General features: G+C 40.3%; 1 protein-coding gene across 2 annotated transcripts in view; it reads left to right on the forward strand.

The window, feature by feature from the left end:
* The window catches only part of klhl13 (kelch-like family member 13), a 215,369-nt gene that overhangs the window by 41,145 nt on the left and 154,615 nt on the right, over window positions 1-19,609 (forward strand). For both annotated transcript variants that reach the window (XM_043704362.2, XM_087992242.1), the window contains exon 2: window positions 11,620-11,694. In XM_043704362.2, the coding sequence (XP_043560297.2) occupies window positions 11,642-11,694 (53 nt within the window). In that variant the 5' untranslated portion in view covers window positions 11,620-11,641. The remainder of the gene's footprint in view (window positions 1-11,619; window positions 11,695-19,609) is intronic.

A 19,609-nucleotide genomic window follows, 5' to 3' on the forward strand; every position in this document is an offset into this window, starting at 1 on the left:
ATCCAATCTAGTTCACTAATGTCCCACACCAAATAAAATTTGATGGTCTGAACAACTTGTAATTCTGCATCCATAGCAATGTGGATCACTCTTAACAGCCCAAAGAAGTTTCTCAGCAAGTTGCACTGTATCTGACTATAACCATAGGTGTACTTCCACCGTACAGAGTGAAACAGTTGAGGAAAGCAGTTCACTGCCACCTCCTTGAGGTTAATTATGGGTAGTCAATGATGGCTCTGCCTGCAACCCAAGAACAAACATGACAAAACACTAGCCATGTAATTAAGCATTGTCATTGTTACATGACAATGAGCTTGGGTACAACAGTGCACTTCCATTGTTTTAAAACCTTTCATGAACTTCTTAGTTGCAGACTACGCTATAAAATATTGGTTCCTATCAGATACTGAATCTTAAGGCATTTGGCCAATGACTCTGGAGTATAATTGTGATGCTTGGCTGGTATCTTGCCCTTCAAATATTCGCTTTGTAATTTGATCGAAATAAATAGTGAATCTGATCAGAGATGAATGGCAGTTTTTATAGATTGAGAGCAGTTTGACCCTACATCTTATCACATGCTCGTAAAACTCACCACGTATGGCTGTTGCATTCTTCTTTTCTAGTTGTTTATTTTAAAGGTGCCTCTATTATGATTTGTTTATCCATTTTATGGACATAGTGGAGCCACAGACAATTCAACGTATTTATGGTTATACTTAAGCTGACCTGATCTCTGCCTCATCCCTCCAATTTTAAGATTGATTGGCAATTTCATTCGATTTTGGAGTTTTGTGCGTGTTGAACTCTCAATACTTCATTGCTCTATATGAAACTTTGATTACTTACTATTTTGATAGAAGTAGTGTTGAGATTAGATTAGATTCTCTACAGTGTGGAAACAGGCCCTTCCACCCAACAAGTCCACACCGACCCTCCAAAGAGTAACCCACCCAGACCCATTTCCCTCTGACTAATGTACCTGACAAGGTGGGCAATTTAGCATGGCCAATCCACCTGACCTGCACACCTTTGGACTGTGGGAGGAAACCGGAGCACCCGGAGGAAACCCACGCAGACACTGGGAGAATGTGCAAACTGCACACAGACAGTCACCTGAGGCTGGAATCGAACCTGGGTCCCTGACGCTGTAACTTTGCAGTGCTGACCACTGAGCTACTGTGCCACCCCAATTTGTCTTTAACAAATATTATTTATTCTGTTAGTTTGTAAAAAATATTCCATAAGATTTATCTGACCTTGAAAGTAACTGCTACCTTGTATTTTGGTTTGCATCTAAGTACCTCATGGAAGGTTTTAATCAAATGGTGTGCTGCTGTATCCAAGCTCATTATCATTTAAGAATAACAATGTTTATCGATTATGGTTTTTTGCAAGTTCCTGCTTGAGTTGCAGGCAAAGCAGTCATTGACCATCCATAATTGCCCTCCGGTGGAGTGAACTGCTTTCTGGAAGCCATTTATATTAAAATTAAACAAAACCTTTGCAAATGAAGTTGCACAAATAGTTGCAGGCATGGCCCAACTTTCAACAACTCAGCAGTTTCTTATTGAGTCTGTTCACAACTCGTATAGGCACACTATGGTTCAAGTCCATGTGGTTTTGTGTGGCTTCAGAAAACGTATTCAGCATTTTTAGTTCTGTTTCTGTGGCCGTGAAAGAGATCAGGGTATGCTAAGGCTTACGTTTATGTAGCACATCTGTTAAACCCTGTGAGTGTTTTCATGTGAATAAACTTGGCACTATTTTGTATGCAGCTACATTTCATGAACAATGAGTGTTCCTTTGAGTTTGGTTTGAGTTCAGAGCACTAACCAGAACACCAGCAGAGCTCTTCTAATCTATGTCAAGTGTCAACCGATCTTTCATGTTGACCAAGAGTCCCTGTTTAACAGTACTGCAGAAGCAAGGCACTTGCAGATCTCAGAAATCTGAAATAAAAACAAACTGTTGGAACTACCGAGCAAGTCTCTCGAGACACAGTTAGAATTTGAGAATGATTAATGTGAGCTCTGTTTCTCTCTCAATGGATGCTGCTACAACCGCTGAGAAATTCCAGCATTTACTGTATTTGATCTCTGTGAAACATCTCAGCTGGAAGACTGTACCTCGGAACCATGTGCTGAAGTGGGGTTTTGAACTCCCCTGACATCTTGGCACAGGAAACCAACCAAGCCAAGCTGACAAAGCTCTAAGAAGTGTTAAATGAGCTTCACCTCAAGTAAATTTTGAGTTCTTTGGTGCATTGAGCATCATCACATACTTTAAGTCTGCAATGATATATGAAGCAAGCGTGTTTGTGTGTTTTATGAGTTATACGCCAGTCGGGAGAAGCTTATAATACCTGTTCCTTCTTTAAAATGAACTTTCAACCCAGTATTTCATTTTTGCCAGTGACCTGCAAGTGGCCTATCTGTGAAGGGTAATACCTTTGGTTTAAGCTATACAAGCATTGAGAAGGTAACTGACACTGAGCTGCCAAACTCCACTGAACACTTTTGGTTGGTCCAAATCCAACAGTATAACTGAGCATTCCTGAACCATATTACCACACTGTACAAGCCTTAAATTGAGTATGTTCCTTTGTATATCAACTCTGTATATAATTATTCAGGTGGGTGGTCAGCAGGAGAGCAGAGTGAAATTGTGTTGGCTGGGTTTAGAGGTCAATGCTTGTGCTGTGGTTGTGTGAATAAACTTTTGAACTGTGCAAAGCTTAGCGTCCAGTTCTTGCCTTCACTGCTTGGTAATCTGAGGTACAGTGAAGTGAATTGTGTCTGTGTGCTTAGACCACATGAGCCAAGAGTGAAATCCTTCGGTTTAGTCATTTTCTACACAAAGTTTCTGGCTAACAAAATTAAAATTATCGAGGTTATGTATTTTCGGTGACCGTTTCTGTCTCTTTCAGCTTTTTGGATGTCCCATATAAACTATCCTTGACCTTCAATGCTCTAGATCTGTACAGCATATTCAGCTGAAAGCTGAGGCCATGACAGTAGTGACTTACCAGAAAGGGAAGTGTCATTTCCTGGAATTTTTAGTATGTAGAGTGTTGTTGTCACTTGATAGGAAATGAGTGTTTCATACCATGTGATTTTGAGACTTGACGAGAAGGGTGGGGCTTTGGAGAAACAAAAAAAGTCAAAACAACAGCACTTTTAAAAGGGAGAGGAGCAGATAAAGGCAGCACATGGTAAGGTCAGTGTGGGGGGTGGGGTTGGGGGGGGGGGGGGTGGGGGGGTGGGGTTGGGGGGGGGGTGGAGGAAGAGAGAGAAACAAACCCGCACTGCTAACTAACACAGCAGTGAATCTGCGCAGTTACTGTCTTTGCTGTTCAATTTATGTATCACTGGACATCAGAGTGCGTCTGAGAAAGTTAACAAACAGTGAAATTCACAACTAATCTTGGAGGAATCTGTTTGGCGGAGGTCACAGCACAGAAACAGATAAGTGAATATTTTTAAGTGTGGCCTTAGTGAGTAGAGTGGGTTCTTTCTTCATTATATGTTTTATTGAGATATGTCTCTTGATAATACTTATGGCTTATATTTTTATGTTTAAAGTTAGCCTGGAGCAGCGTTTTATAGAGGAATAAGACAATGCTATTTTCTGGGTCTGTAGATTGGAGGAAGCGAAAATGGCCTTTAGTAGAGTGAAATGCTCTTGCCGGTTGTGGGAGTCTAGGGAGAGTTTACATATTACTGAGGACTATATCGGCAATAAATGATGTTGGTTGTGAATCCTATCAGATCAAATGGATCGGTTGGAGACACAGGCAATGAGGAATTTACAAGAGCAAGAGGATGTGATAGATGGCAGTTATAGGAAGGGGGGAAAGTTGCAGATACAGTCACATAGGGTTAACTCCAGGAAAGGTAAGAGAGTTAGGCATGTAGTGCAGGAGTGTTCTGTCACTATCCCCATTTCAAACAAATATGCTGTTTTGGAAAATGTGGGGAGTGATGGATCCTCAGGGGAATGTAGCATGAACAGCCAAGTTTCTGGTACCAAGACTGTGTCTCTAATGCAATGAGGGATACGTCGGGTTCCAAGAGATCAATTGTGTTCGGGGATTGTCTAGTCTGAGGCACATACAGACGTTTCTGTGGCCAGCAGCAAAAAATCAGAATGGTGTGTTGCCTCCCTGGTGCCAGGATCAAGGATGTTTCAGAGAGGGTGCAGAAAGTTCGAAAGGGGGCGAGGGACCTGCAGGAGGTCATTGTCCACATTGGAAGCATTGACATAGGAAGGCAAAAGGATGAGATTCTGAAGGGAGAATATACAGAGATAGGCAGGAATTTAAAAAGGAGGTCCTCGATTAGTAATATCTGGATTACTGTCAGTGCAACGAGCTAATGAGGGTAGGAATAGGAGGATAGAGCAGATGAATGCATGGCTGAGGAACTGGTGTATGGCACAAGGATTCACATTTTTGAATCATTGGGACCTCTTCTGGGGTAGAAGTGACCTGTACAAGGAGGAGGGATTGTACCTAAATTGCAAGGGCAGTAATATACTGGCAGGGAGATTTGCGAGAGCTGCTTAGGAGGATTTAAACTAATAAGGTAATGGTGGGGTGGGACCCTGGGAGATGGTGAGGAAAGAGACCAATCTGAGACTAGTACAGTTAAGGACAGAAGCGAGTCAAACAGTCAGGGCAGGCAGGGACAAAGCAGAGAACAAGGTAGGACTGATAAACTGCATTTATTTCAATGCAAGAGGCCTAACAGGGGAGGCAGATGAACTCAGGGCATGGTTAGGAATGTGGGACTGGGACATCATAGCAATTACCGAAACATGGCTTAGGGATGCACTGGACTGGCAGCTTAATGTTCCAGGATACAAGTGCTACAGGAAGGACAGAAAGGGAGGCAAGAGAGGAGGGGAAGTGGCGGTTTCAATAAGGGATAGCATTACAGCTGTACTGTGGGAGGATATTCCTGGAAATACATCCAGGGAAGTAATTTGGGTGGAACTGAGACATAAGGAAGAGATGATCACCTTATTGCGATTTGTATTATAGACTCCCTAATAGTCAGAGGGAAATTGAGAAACAAACTTGTAAGGAGATCTCAGCTATCTGTAAGAATAATAGGGTAGTTATGGTAGGGGATTTTAACTTTCCAAACATAGACTGGGACTGAAATAGTGTTAAGGGTTTAGATGGAGAGGAATTTGTTAAGTGTGTATAAGAAAATTTTCTGATTCAGTATGTGGATGTTCCTACTAGAGAAGGTGCAAACTTTGACCTCCTCTTGGGAAATAAGGCAGGGCAGGTGACTGAGGTGTCAGTAGGGGAGCACTTTGGGGCCAGCGACTATAATTCTATTAGTTTTAAAATAGTTATGGAAAAGGATAGACCAGATCTAAAAGTTGAAGTTCTAAATTGGAGAAAGGCTAATTTTGATGGTATTAGGCAAGAACTTTCAAAAGCTGATTGGGGACAGATGTTTGCAGGTAAAAGGGTGGCTGGAAAATCTGAAGCCTTCAGAAATGAGATAACAAGAATCCAGAGAAAGTATATTCCTGTTAGGTGTAGGGAATGCTGGATGACTAAAGAAATTGAGAGTTTGGTTAAGAAAAAGAAGGAAGCATGTGTCAGGTATTGACAAGATAGATCGAGTGAATCCTTAGAGTATAAAGATAGTAGGAGTATTAAGAGGGAAATCAGGACGGCAAAAAGGCAACATGAGAAAGCTTTGGCAAAGAGGGTAAGGAGAATCCAAAGAGTTTTTACAAATATATTAAGGACAAAAGGGTAACTAGAGAGAGAATAAGACCCCTCAAAGACCAGCAAGGCAGCCTGTGTGTGGAGCCGCAGGAGATGGGGCGATATTAAACGAGTATTTTGCATCTGTGTTTACTGTGGAGAAGGACATGGAAGATATAGAATGTAGGGAATTGATGCTGACATCTTGAAAAATGTCCATGTTACAGAGGAGGAAGTGCTGGCTGTTTTGAAATGCATAAAAGTGGATAAATCCCCAGATGTACCCTAGAACTATGTGGGAAACTAGGGAAGTGATCGCTGGGCTCCTTGCTGAGATATTTGTATCATCGATAGTCACAGGTGAGATGTCAGAAGACTGGAGGTTGGCTAACGTGGTGCCACTATTTAAGAAGGGCGGTAAAGACAAGCCAGGGAACTATAGACCAGTGAGCCTGACAGTGGTGGTGGGCAAGTTGTTGGAGGGAATCCTGAGGGACAGGATGTATGTGTATTTGGAAAGGCAAGGACTGATTCGGGACAGTCAGCATGGTTTGTGCGTGGGAAATCATGTCTCACAAACTTGATGGAGTTTTTTTGAAGAAGTAACAAAGAGGATTGATGAGGGCAGAGTGATGGACGTGATCTATATGGACTTCAGTAAGTGTTTTGACAAGGCTCCCCATAGGAGACTGATTAGCAAGGTTAGATCTCATGGAATACAGGGAGAACTAGTCATTTGTATACAGAACTGGCTCAAAGGTAGAAGGCAGAGGGTGGTGGTGGAGGGTTGGTTTTCAGACTGGAGGCCTGTGACCAGTGGAGTGCCACAAGGATAGGTGCAGGGTCCACTACTTTTTGTCATTTGTATAAATGATTTGAATGTGATCATAAGAGATATAGTTAGTAAATTTGCTGATGACATCAAAATTGGAGGTGTAGTGAACAGCGAAGAAGGTTATCTCAGATTACAACGTGATCTTGATCAGATGGGCCAATGGGCTGAGAAGTGGCAGATGGAGTTTAATTTAGATAAATGAGAGGTGCTGTATTTTGGGAAAGCAAATCTTAGCAGGACCTACACACTTAATGGTAAGGGACTGTTGCTGAACAAAGAGACTTTGGACTGCAGGTTCATAGCTCCTTGAAAGTGGAGTCACAGGTAGATAGGATAGCGAAGAAGGCGTTTGGTATGCTTTCCTTTATCGGTCAGAGTATTGAGTACAGGAGTTGGGAGGTCATGTTACCGCTGTACAGGACATTGGTTAGGTCACTTTTGGAATATTGCATGCAATTCCGGTCTCCTTCCTATTGCAAGGATGTTGTAAAACTTGAAAGAGTTCAGAAAAGATTTACAAGGATTGGAGGATTTGAGCTATATGGAGAGGTTGAATAGCCTGGGGTTGTTTTCCCTGGAGCTTCGGAGGCAGGGAGGTAACCTTTATAGAGATGTATAAAATCATGAGGTGCATAGATAAGATAAATAGACAAAGCCTCTTCCCTGGGGTTGGGGAGTCCATAACATAGATATAGGACGAGAGGAGACCTGAGAGGCAACATTCTCAGACAGGGTGGTATGTGTGTGGAATGACCTGCCAGAGGAAGTGGTGAAGGCCAGTACGTTTGCAACATTTAAAACGCATCTGGATGGGTATATGAGCAGGAAGGGTTTGAAGGGACATGGGCCAGGTGCCAGCAGATTGGGTTGAGATACCTGTTCGGCATGAATGAGTTGGACCGAAAGGCCTGTTTCCGTGCTGTACATCTTTGACTCTATGATTGATTATTGTATAAAGTGCGATCTTATTCCTATATATGATGTGCCCCTGCTCTCTCTGAAGTTATTAGCTATTCTCTTATACTGCTGAATGGTACAACTGTCAACATCTGCATTTTAAAAAAAAACTTGCATTGTGAATTTGCTTTTGCAATTTCTAACCAGGCTGGCATTTATTGCCCATACTGGGTTGTCAGGAGTGGGTGGTGATGGACCTTCAAGGTGTGGTTTGAGGTTGCCAGGCCATTTCAGAGGGCAGCTAAGCAGCAAGCCCATTGATAGGAATCAGAGCATTTGAGAAAGTGAAGGGGATCTGGAGCTCATTGAAATGAAAGTAGAAACAGAAACTTGAATCATGCAGTTAAACAAAAAACTCACTTGTAGTGCTTTACTGCAGGGTAATTGATCAAGAACTGGAAAGGAAGTTTAAATTGGTTCACCCTGTTCTTAGTTGGCATGGATCTAATGAGCTGAATCACACCCCATGTGGGAATGGACAGGCGCAGCAGATTCTTTTTCTGAAATGACATTAACAAATTAGTTTGATCTTTCATGACACTTTGTCCCAATAGTTAGTTCATAAACTTCAGTCATTAATTCTAACAAGCGATCATGTTTGGACTGGTTTTCTGCATTGTTCACCTTTGATTGCTCGTCCAGCAGGTTTGCCACATTTGTAAATCATGCTGGATAGAGTCATAGAGATGTACAGCACGGAAAGAGACCTTTCGGTCCAACCTGTCCATGCCGACCAGATATCCCAACCCAATCTAGTCCCACCTGCCAGCACCTGGCCCATATCCCTCTAAACCCTTTCTATTCATATACCCGTCCAGATACCTTTTAAATGTTGCACTTGTACCAGCCTCCACCACTTCCTCTGGCAGCTCATTCCATACACATACCACCCTCTGTGTGGAAAAAGTTGCCCCTTCGGTCTCTTTTATATCTTTCCCCTCTCACTCTAAACCTATGCCTTCTAGTTCTGGACTCCCCCATCCCAGGGAAAAGACTTTGTCTATTAATCCTATCCAAGCGCCTCTTGATTTTATAAAGCTCTATGAGGTCACCCCTCAGCTTCCGACGCTCCAGGGAAAACAGCTCTAGCCTATTCAACCTCTCCCTATAGCTCAAATTCTCCAACCTTGGCAACATCCTTTTTAAATCTTTTCTGAACTCTTTCAAGTTTTACAACATCCTTCCAATAGGAAGGAGACCAGAACTGCACACCACATTCCAAAAGTGACATAACCGATGTCCTGTACAGCTGCAACATGACCTCCCAACTGCTGTACTCAATACTCTGACCAATAAAGGAAGGCATACCAACGCCTTCTTCACTATCCTATCTACCTAGTTAACTCACAGGTGAAGGAGACTCCACAAACTTCCTGGTGGGGTCCAGCATGAGGGCAAAAGGTGAAGCAAAGCATTCATCTTCAGACAGAAATGCAGAGTCAAAGTTCATCTCCTCCTGCTGGGGCACACAGTTTCACAGATAACAGTCTTGGGCTAGATTGATTGATTTCATGCAATATGAAGAAACAGCTGAATACTGCAATGGCAGTGGACCTTGACAACAATTGCTGCACTCCTGAAAACCTGCTGCAGAACTAACCAAACCCAGGAATATGGAAAGGAATAAGGGGGAACCTCTCCACTGAAGTTATAACGAGTATAAAAGAAGATGCTTGTCATTGTTGGAGGGCAGTCATCTTTGTCCATAAGATGCTGCAGCAGAAATAGGCTGTTCAGTTTGATTCTGCTTCTCCACTCACCAAAATCATGGCTGATCTGATATTCCTCAACATCACCGTCTTGTCTTTTCCCTCGAGGCTTAAGTCCTTTACAGATCTTAAAACTCTGATATTCCCAGCCTTGAATATTCTTAATGACGCCAGCCTTGATGGTTTTCTGCTGCAAAAATAAGTCTCCACATTTACTGCCCTCAGAAGACTTTCATCCTCTTCTCTGTCTTAAATGGACTTCTCCTCAATCGCAGTTATATCCTCTCCTTCTAGGCTGTCCCACACAGGGAGTAGTATTATTCTAGTGCTAATACCACTATTGTATTCATTCAGACCGGTTATATTCTGCCACAGGTTTGAATCCTGCCAAAGCAGATAGTAGAATTTTGAATCCAATAAAAAGATTTGAAATTAATAGTTCAATGACCATGAAAGTATTGTCAATTGTCAGAAAAGCTCGTCTGATTCGCCAATATCCATTTTGGGAAGGAAGCTGCCATCCTTAACTTGTCTAGCCAGCTTGTGACACAAGTCTTTCAGTTGTGTGGTTGACTCTTAACTGCCCTCTGGGCAATAAGGAATGGACAATAAATGCAGTTCTATTTGGTATGTCCAAATCCTGAAAATGAATTTTAAGGGAATGGGCAACAACTTCTCTGTGCATCCTCCAAGAATCTTTTTATGTTTCACTAACAATATAGGGGTATGGGTGGGTTGCGCTTCGGCGGGTCGGTGTGGACTTGTTGGGCCGAAGGGCCTGTTTCCACACTGTAATGTAATGTAATGTAATGTAATCTAATCTAATCTAATCTAATGCCTCACATTCTTTTGAATTCCAATGAATATGAGCCCGACCTTTATCATAAGAAGGGCCCTCTATACCAGGGATCAATCTAGCTAACCTCCTCTGGACTGCCTCCAATACCAGTATATCTCCCTTTCGACAAGGGGAACCTCATCTGTTCGCTGTAAAATGACTAGTCCCATGTTTGGTTACAGCAACCTTCCCTCATTATCTCTATTTCCTTTGAAATAAAGGCCAACATTCTTCCCTACTAACACTTAAACTTGAGTGCTAGCTTTTTGTGATTCATGCAATTTCTGTAGTGCAGCTTACTGCAGTTCCTCTTTTAAATAATATTCAGCTCTGTTTTTCTCCTTGCCAAACTACATAAATCACACCTTTTTCACATTATATTGGAAATTGTAGGAAAGGAGAAATCATAGTGTGTGAAGAAGATACAAATTAGATTTAAAGTGAAAACAGAGCATGTGTAATCACATTTCTGAATTGCTTTTGAGAATATCCACAAATTATCAATCTGAATCGTAGGAGGATCATTTGTGTCAATCTGTGTTAATTCATCACTGTTGTTTCCCATGTTGTATTAATACTGCAGTGAAAATGCAGTATCCTCTGCTGGATGCAAGTCTTGGGAGAATTTGTGGAGATGCTGGGCTGCCCAAATGGTTCCCCTTTCAAACCTCCCCAGTTGAGTCCAAAGGAATGCAAAGCACTGCATTGGTGCTGGTGTGGTTGCCAGTAAGATGATCTACTTACACATCACTTCATCTTTGGGGTCTATTCCAGATAGTGTTTACTCTCTTAAACTTCAACTCTGTTAAGGTATGCATAAGGCAGTGGAGAGATTCACTCAGAGCAGGGAGTTTTGTACATGACGACCAGCATCTGTCCATGTATTCTTCGTCTTATGTACTGCATGTCCAGGAGCCAAACCTTTTCAAATCTCTGAAGCTTTAATCTGGGGCAGTGAGTGTCACATTTTGCCTGTGGAGTTGCGGTTGAGGACTTGCCATTGGAGAGTCTGTGTCCTGACTGAAGGATTTACACATTTGGCAATCTCTTTCACATTGCTGCTAGACATATGTGTGAGCTGAAAATGGGAAGCAAACGACCAAACAAAAATGGAAGGCATGCTAACTCTCCTCTCCCACACAGTGGACATAATATATCAATCCATTGGACACCTCAGTAAATACATCCACATACTATGTTAAAAGTTGGTGGCTATTTAGACAATTTGCTTGCCAATGCCTCTTATGAGCATTGGCCATAGCTATACACTATTCTTGTAGTTACAGAAATTTAGAAACTTATGTACTTCTGTGCATTTCCACATCAGTGGAATTTCATTCTATCTCTGAATTTCAACAAAGCAATTGCATTATTGCTGCCATATGAAAACATAAACCTAGATTTGCCAACAAAATAATGGCCTGTTTTCAATTTTATCATCATATTGACCTAGTGCCGCTAAAGATTATTTTTGCTCATGTGTTGTAGCCACATCTTTGAAGAGTAATTGGCATTCTGATATAACACTTGTTTCTTTATATCTTAACAGTGGAGGTGCTGGAGGTGAGAACATGGATAACTCTCTGCTCAGAGGGGATCTCATCTCTGCAAGTCTGCATGAGAGGTACCGTGCACATTTATTTTTGAGAAAGTAACTGCAGTTTATCTGCAGTGAGATCTTCAATTGTACTTCTTTATCTTTCCTTGCTGTTTAAATATCCACCCATTACTGTTGCCTTACGGAAGAACCATAGTTGTGCATTCACTGATTAAGCATGAAGCATTGGCCATCTTTGTTATACAGTAGCGAACTTAAGAAGAACCTCATTCTCGCCAATCTGCACGGAATGAGTCACATGTCTTGAAGGAAAACCAGTTGAATACTGATTCTCTTTAAAAAGGAATTTGAATACCTAGATTTTCAAGATTAATGTATATGAATTAGTCATACTTTGTGTTTATTAACCCTTGTAACCAAGATCTCCTAAAATGCTTTGCGTCATTTCAGGTTTAGTGTCCTGACTTTGTGGCAAAACTCATTCACTTGGCAAATAGCTCGTCTCACAAATGTTAGTGAGGTGCGTGAGTTAACCTATTTGCTTAAACAGATGCTGGGAATACTCAACAAGTCAGACATCATTTGTGGAGAGAAATAGATTCAATGTTCTAAGTTGAGATATTTCATCAGAATTGAAAAAAGTTAGAGATTTGACAGATTTTAAGCCAGTACCAATGGAAGAACAAAACTGGAGATCTTGGACCACACTTCAGGAGAGATTAAGTATCTGACGAGATGTTGGTATTGAGTAGGAGTAAACTGGGATAAGAGAATTGAAACGTCAGGTGGCGAGAAGCTGAGGGTCTTGTTTGCAAAATTCATTAGTTTTCTCTGCCAAGTGATCACCGGATCTTGTTAGGCCCACATTATAGAAGACTCTGTGTTGTGAGCAGTAAATATAATATGCTGAATAGAAAGGAGTTCAAGTAAATTATTCTTTCAACAAAAAAAACAAAGAACTGCACATGTTGATATTCTGAAACAGAAACAGGAATTGGTGGAGAAACCCAGGAGGTCTATTAGCATCTGTGGAGAGAAAACAGTTGATATTTTGGGTCCAGTGACCCTTGTTCAGAACTGATTGTAGCTAGGAAAAGATCGGTATGTATGCTGAAAATGGGGTTGGTGGAGGAGTAAGCAATAGGAGATGGAACCCAGAGAGAGAGAGAAAGAGAACAACTATTGGACAGACAAAGGAATGGGTAAGATCAGTATGGGAGAATGAATAGCTGCTAATGAGGACCATTAGCTGACAGTGGATTGGTTGTGGTAGTAGTCCATGTGACAACATGGCCTGTGTGTGTGGTTGGGGTAAGGACATGGGAGAAGGTGCTCAAACACTCAAATTATTGAGCTCGATGTTGAGCCCGGAAGGCTGCAGGGTCCCCAAGTGAAAAACGAGATGGGATTACTTTGTGTTGTTCAGGGCCTTTGCAGCAGGTTTAGTGAATGTTTTGTCCTTCCTTAGGTTTATTCATCAAATTCGGAGACTGAAATCCATTTACGTACTATTCCAGCAGTTTCTTCGTATGATTAAGCAGCTGTAGTTAATCATTTTAAAATAGCAGAATATATTTTTCTCTAAGGATCTAAGCAAGAATATGACAACGTTTTTGGCAGCATTTTCAGGTTGTACAGAGGATTTAATCTTTTAAGTCTTTCCAGTCTCTGACCATTTAGTTAGATCATGGACAAAATGTTTCAACTCCATTTTCCTGCATTTGATTCACAATTTGTGATTCCTTGCTGAACAAAAATCTACGGAGTTTCAGGTTTGAGATTTTGATTTTACTTAGCTTCAACAACGTTTTGAGGGGAGTGTTTGAGATTTCCACTAATACTTTCGATACTGACAGTTCTAGACAGTAAATGCCATTTTGTCACTGTTTCAGTTTGTTGAGCTTCTGACAAGCAGCAGGAGAACTACACTAAGTGCTCAACTAGGTTTTTGATGTGAATTTCAAAGAGAGAATTAGCGATCACTTGCGGCTTTAGAGGCATTGATGAACTAGTACTAGGTTTTGGGAACCTTTGTTGATCCCTCAGTACAATTCTCCATTACTTTGCTCCAAGCAAATATCAGCTTCATATTTGTTCGGCACTGCCCTGAGCTTGATCTTTGTGTGTTAGTCCGGGTATTATGGAAAAATAAATGTGCATACACATATATGCTCTGATGGGGGGTTGTTTTTGTAGATGAAAGAGTTTATTCTTATGACTTCTTGAAGAGAAAGCTTGAGAGGAGATTTATGTGAAGGTTTTCAAAGTCTTGAGTGGGCTGGATAGAGTAGACAGGGAGAAGTTGTTTGCACTTGTAAAAGAAATGGAACAATCAGAGATTTAAAGTGATGTGCAAATGAAATGCGTGGTGTGAGGAAAAAAGTGTATTCACGTAGCGAATAGTTAAAGTATGGAAAGCACAGCCTGGAAATATGGTAGAGGCAGGTTCAAATGACACATTCAAGAGAGCTTTGGGTGAATATTTGGATAGAAGTGCTATGGAGGGATATGGGGAAAATGCAGGAGATTGGCATGAGGTAACAGAACCGAAACATGCTCGATGGAGCAAATGGCTGCTTACTGTGCCATAACAATTCTGTGGTACTTTTTAAATGAATTTTGTGCATGAAGAGGGTAATGTTGAGGGAATGAGAGTGTAGCATGAAATTTATACATTAAATAACATTTTCAGCTTTGCAGCATTCAGGAACCTAAATTTTGACTGCTGCAATTCAGAAACCCATGGCTGTTTGTAACAATTTTAGGATTATGTCGTGTCCTGTATGCATGGTAAGTGGAATGTTTCTTAGACATCACCGATACTGATTGCCAGCTGCACATTGGTTTCCCTTGCCAGTTTTAGCCCAAGAATCTGAAGGGATTAAGGTACTTTTTCACCCAGCACAATGCAACAGTGAGGACTCTTTCAAGGATGCATAAATTCAATTCAAGAATTAATACTTATTTTAAACAGGATTTTAAAAAAATAGTCCATCTTTCAGTTAAAAGTATTTGCAACAACACTATTTTCTTCGGAGCATAATGCAGTTGGTTAAAATAACGAAACGTATTTGTGATGAAGACAACTGGATCTGTTTCTGTTGTATTACATCTAATAGTTGCTGCCAGTGTATGAACTCCTAGTGTTGGCAGAATAAGATGGTTTGCAGTCTACGTATCACATAGTCATTTACTGTTAGCATTGAAGCTTGTGGCAAATGCCATAGCCTCTGTTTGAATATGCTCCTTTGTCTTACTAAGTAAAGTGATCCTCAGTTTGATCTTGCATGGAATCTCTCACACTTCATATCTTCGCCAACAAGTCAGAAAGGGAATTTTGAAGAGATATATCTACTCCGAGAATACTGAGAGATGCCAGTGTAATTGAGACAAGTTCTATAGGTACAGCTAAGGGAAGGATAAATAAGCATGTAAGAGAGAAGGGCAATAGGGCTTTATGATGATATCTCAATTAAGAAAGATAGCAGGAAGCTCCAGTAGAGCATGGACACTGAACACTGAGGAATTGCACAACCTCTTTCTGTTGAATGTTGTTTTAAACTGATTTGATCATCCCTCAGCTTGATTGCAGGGAATGCAAACATCATGTGTGCAACATGTTCTCAAACTCCTTTTATTGTTTTTATTGAATCTGCACTCCACCCTCTGCCTAGCCAGTGCAACTGAGTCAGAAACTGGATATAGCGTTCCAAAAACTTTGGTCCGTAATGATTACAAGATAATTTGTTCAGTTCGAACTGAATTGTAACTGGAGAATAATTAATTTTAAACAGTAATATGAAGCTGTTCAGTGGTTTTTCACAATATGATCACGTTTCAAGGACAGTTTCGTTTTATACATTAATGCATAGAGAAGCATTTTTGATGTTTGAAAGAAAAATATCTTTTGTAGTTTCTGTTTACTCCACTGTTATTATTAACTAAGCTTGTGCTTCAGTCATCTGTTGATCTTGCTTTGCTTACTGAATATTCGAGTGCACTGCAGCTTTTGTCTGTCTGGGCAATCATTGATCCATCATGAATTATCCCTCTCATCTTTCAACATTCATTCGGTCTTCAGAGGTTTGGAATTGATGCTGTTCAACATAACTCCTTGCCAGTTCTTCAAGGTTGTGTGTAAATTAAAATAAGTTCCGGTATCCATTCAAGCCTCCTTCTATTATCCTCTTCAATCTATATCTGTCAACAATATCTTTGATTCCCTCTGGTCTATGATACTTGAAATTTGACCAAGTTGACAGGATTAATTGCTTTTAATCCCATCCTTTGGCTGTGGCTAGTCATGCAGAGGTGTCACCTTTTATGACTGCAACTACCCATACTAAGTATTGTTTACTTATTTGTTTAGTGTTTTAAAGCTCTTTGGTTCAGCTAAATCACCAGAAAAGTCTTTATTAATGGATGTAAATTTGCAAGCATGAAGCATAGGCCATCTTTGTTATACAGTAGCGAACTTAAATAGAACCTCATTCTCGCCAATCTGCACGGAATGAGTCACATGTCTTGAAGGAAAACCAGTTGAATACTGATTCTCTTTAAAAAGGAATTTGAATACCTAGATTTTCAAGATTAATGTATATGAATTAGTCATACTTTGTGTTTATTAACCCTTGTAACCAAGATCTCCTAAAATGCTTTGCGTCATTTCAGGTTTAGTGTCCTGACTTTGTGGCAAAACTCATTCACTTGGCAAATAGCTCGTCTCACAAATGTTAGTGAGGTGCGTGAGTTAACCTATTTGCTTAAACAGATGCTGGGAATACTCAACAAGTCAGACACCATTTGTGGAGAGAAATAGATTCAATGTTCTAAATTGAGATATTTCATCAGAATTGAAAAAAGTTAGAGATTTGACAGATTTTAAGCCAGTACCAATGGAAGAACAAAACTGGAGATCTTGGACCACACTTCAGGAGAGATTAAGTATCTGATGAGATGTTGGTATTGAGTAGGAGTAAACTGGGATAAGAGAATTGAAACGTCAGGTGATGAGAAGCTGAGGGTCTTGTTTGCAAAACTCATTAGTTTTCTCTGCCACGTGATCACCAGATCTTGTTAGGCGTACATTATAGAAGACTCTGTGTCTGCTTACTGTGCCATAACAATTCTGTGGTACTTCATTTCTGACACTCAGGATTCCATCGCCCCCAAGCTAGTGGTGTACATTATTCATTTTGGACATATAGAATAACAAATGCCAACTAACTTTTTTTTTAAACGTCTGACCAACTGGCTCAGGATCAAATGATAAAACCTACAAAAATAGGTTATTTTAACTAATTCTAGTCTCTGAAAGGAACTTGAATGTCTACTCACTTACTTGGATTTGTTTGGTATCATGGGCATTGATCCAGGTCCATCATGGTGGATGCACCAAGAGTGAATTAGCTGCAATGATGTGGTGATCCTGTGCTCTAGGTAACAAAAAGAACATCTTGACATCCAACAGGTAGCAATAGCTGCAGTTTCAGTCCAATCCTTCCACTTAGTCAAACTGCAGATTAAGATTAAAGGAAAATATCACAGATGTTGGAAGTCAGAAATAAAAATAGTAAGTTGTGCAACTACTAGGCAGGCCATAGGGAGGGAAGTTTTTGGTTGATTAGATTAGATTAGATTAGATTAGATTAGATTACTTACAGTGTGGAAACAGGCCCTTCGGCCCAACAAGTTGGTTACTCATCATTCGTATTGAATAGAAACAATAGCACTGAACTTTGGACTGTTATAAATGAAGGAAAATAGAGAGGTGTACATAATTGACTTTAATAAAGTGCTATAGAGTTCTCTCCCTTCTTGGGCTATGTTCGTGTCTGAAGAGGGAGCATGTGGTGCACACCAATGCTCATTGCTTTTAGGGAAAACTGGGCACTCCAAGGAGTGGAGTTTTTATCTCCCCTTCAAATTCCATTTTGACTTAATCCCCTCCCTCACCAATTAGACTTAACAGGCTTTGCATGTAAATTAATCCTTTGGAACACTGTGATTTAGTGGTGGTAGTTAATTCATGAAAAATACCACGGGTGATGTGGCGGGGAAGGCTGTTTGCCTGTGTGTAATAATAACACGTTCTGGAGATGTAAGACGTCTTTGGCATTTCTTTCTTTTTCTGTCAGAACAGATGAAAGTCAGTTTGTGCTTGGTGCTGCGTGTCTAAAAATGTTTGACATCTAAATGTAAAGTATCTACATGAGAATTGATCTTTGTGAAAGCTGTTCTGAAGTATATAGCTTATGAGATTTTTATAATTTTTGACTTATTACTTTGGCTTGTTTCGCATTTAAATCAAGTTATAATCAACTATATTAAAATTGGGAGTTGCTGCCATTATATGGCAATTTTCTACAGCATGAAGTTTTTCATGAAGCTAGAGGATGTGGAAAGTTGTAGTTGTGTTTTTTAAGTAGGACATTTCAGATTAATTTCCTTGTGAGCTGTGGCAGGCGACATGAAGTCGATCAAAACTGTTTTTGACCTATTAACATCCATAATATTTAATTTAAGGGAACTGTACAGTAGATTTCAGTGCAAACCAATATTGCGTTTGATTTTCAACCAAATTGTAACCCTACAGCAGAAAAGTCAGCCACTCTTCTTTTAAATCTGATTTGTTAAATGTTGTGCAAAAGCATTTGTGTATTCTTAAACCATTTCATTCAGAATCTAACCAGTTTTCAAGAAGGTTTCAATGCCTTCTTTATCTCTATTTTCATTCAGAGATGTTAGCAAATAAGATGACCCTTTGAAAAATCCTTTCAAAAAAGGGGACAAGATGTGCAGAGTGTAAAAGTGAACTAGTCATTACTTTGAAATGTCATTTCACATCCGATGCACAGAGATGGTGTGTTTTAAACTTGCATGGAGCGTTGAAGCTCAGCCCATTTCATCGACTTAATCTCTTATGCCAATTTATAGGGTACTGTCTAGCAAACATGCATTTGTGAGCTGAAAATTGAAACTGGCTATTGAAGCATAACATGTTATGGCTGAAAAGGGGTTGGCTGAGGGTCAGAGGGAAACTACCTTATACAATGGAGTATATGGAAAAACAACATGATTTTGGAACAAAAAAGATTTATCGTATCTGTGGGTTAGCTTACTTGTGATCTGTTGTACTTTTGAGTCTGCATTGTAATGAGATGGAGATCACTGTAGCATAGCGTGACTTTCAGTTCAGTATCTGTCTGCATTAACCAAGAAAATCTTGTACGGAGACGTTGAAGATCCAGGGAAGCTGGGAGTCATTTTCACCACCGTATTTAGTACCTAAGGCTGAATTTACTTCAGTCTAAATATTTAGCTCCAAGCTTAAATTCTGACTAAGTATTTAAGTATTTGTGCAACTGCTCAGCTGGCCAATTTCCACCTTCGCAACGTCCTCCCAACTTTTAATACATCTCCGTGACTAAAGATTGATTTTGTACATCTCCATCTCTTAATTGCTGTTGGCAGCCAATAAAATAAATCACAGTAACAACATAATATAGGAAATTGTGTTTTGTTAGCACTTGTATCAACTGCCTGCGTAAGTCTGTTTAGAATGAAGGTATAATTTCTTCAGTCCTAGCATTCACTTAGTGTGTCATTGACCAGACTGCACAATGTCAACACGGATTTATGAAAAGGAAACCATGCTTGACAAACATACTAGAATTTTAAGGATGTAATTGGTAGAGTTGATTTGGGGGAACCAATGGATTTTATCTGTTTGTACTTTCAGAAGACTTTCAATAAGATCCCACATAAATTATCATGTAAAATTAATGTGAATGGTACTGTGGGCAGTGTACTGGTGTCTAGCAGCCAGTTCTGCATCCACAAGAAACAAAGAGTAAGAATAAATGGCTGTTCTTCTAAGTGCAGGCAGTGACTATTGGAAAACTTGGATCCTAGCTATTGAAGAACTAAGAACAACACAGGAACAACTTCAGTCCACCAAGCATGCGCCGGCAAGTGCCTT

Source organism: Chiloscyllium plagiosum, unplaced genomic scaffold, assembly GCF_037043375.1.
Source record: "Chiloscyllium plagiosum isolate Xiang-an unplaced genomic scaffold, Cpla_swu_hap1 HiC_scaffold_11, whole genome shotgun sequence".
In the NCBI taxonomy this organism is placed as follows: domain Eukaryota; kingdom Metazoa; phylum Chordata; class Chondrichthyes; order Orectolobiformes; family Hemiscylliidae; genus Chiloscyllium; species Chiloscyllium plagiosum.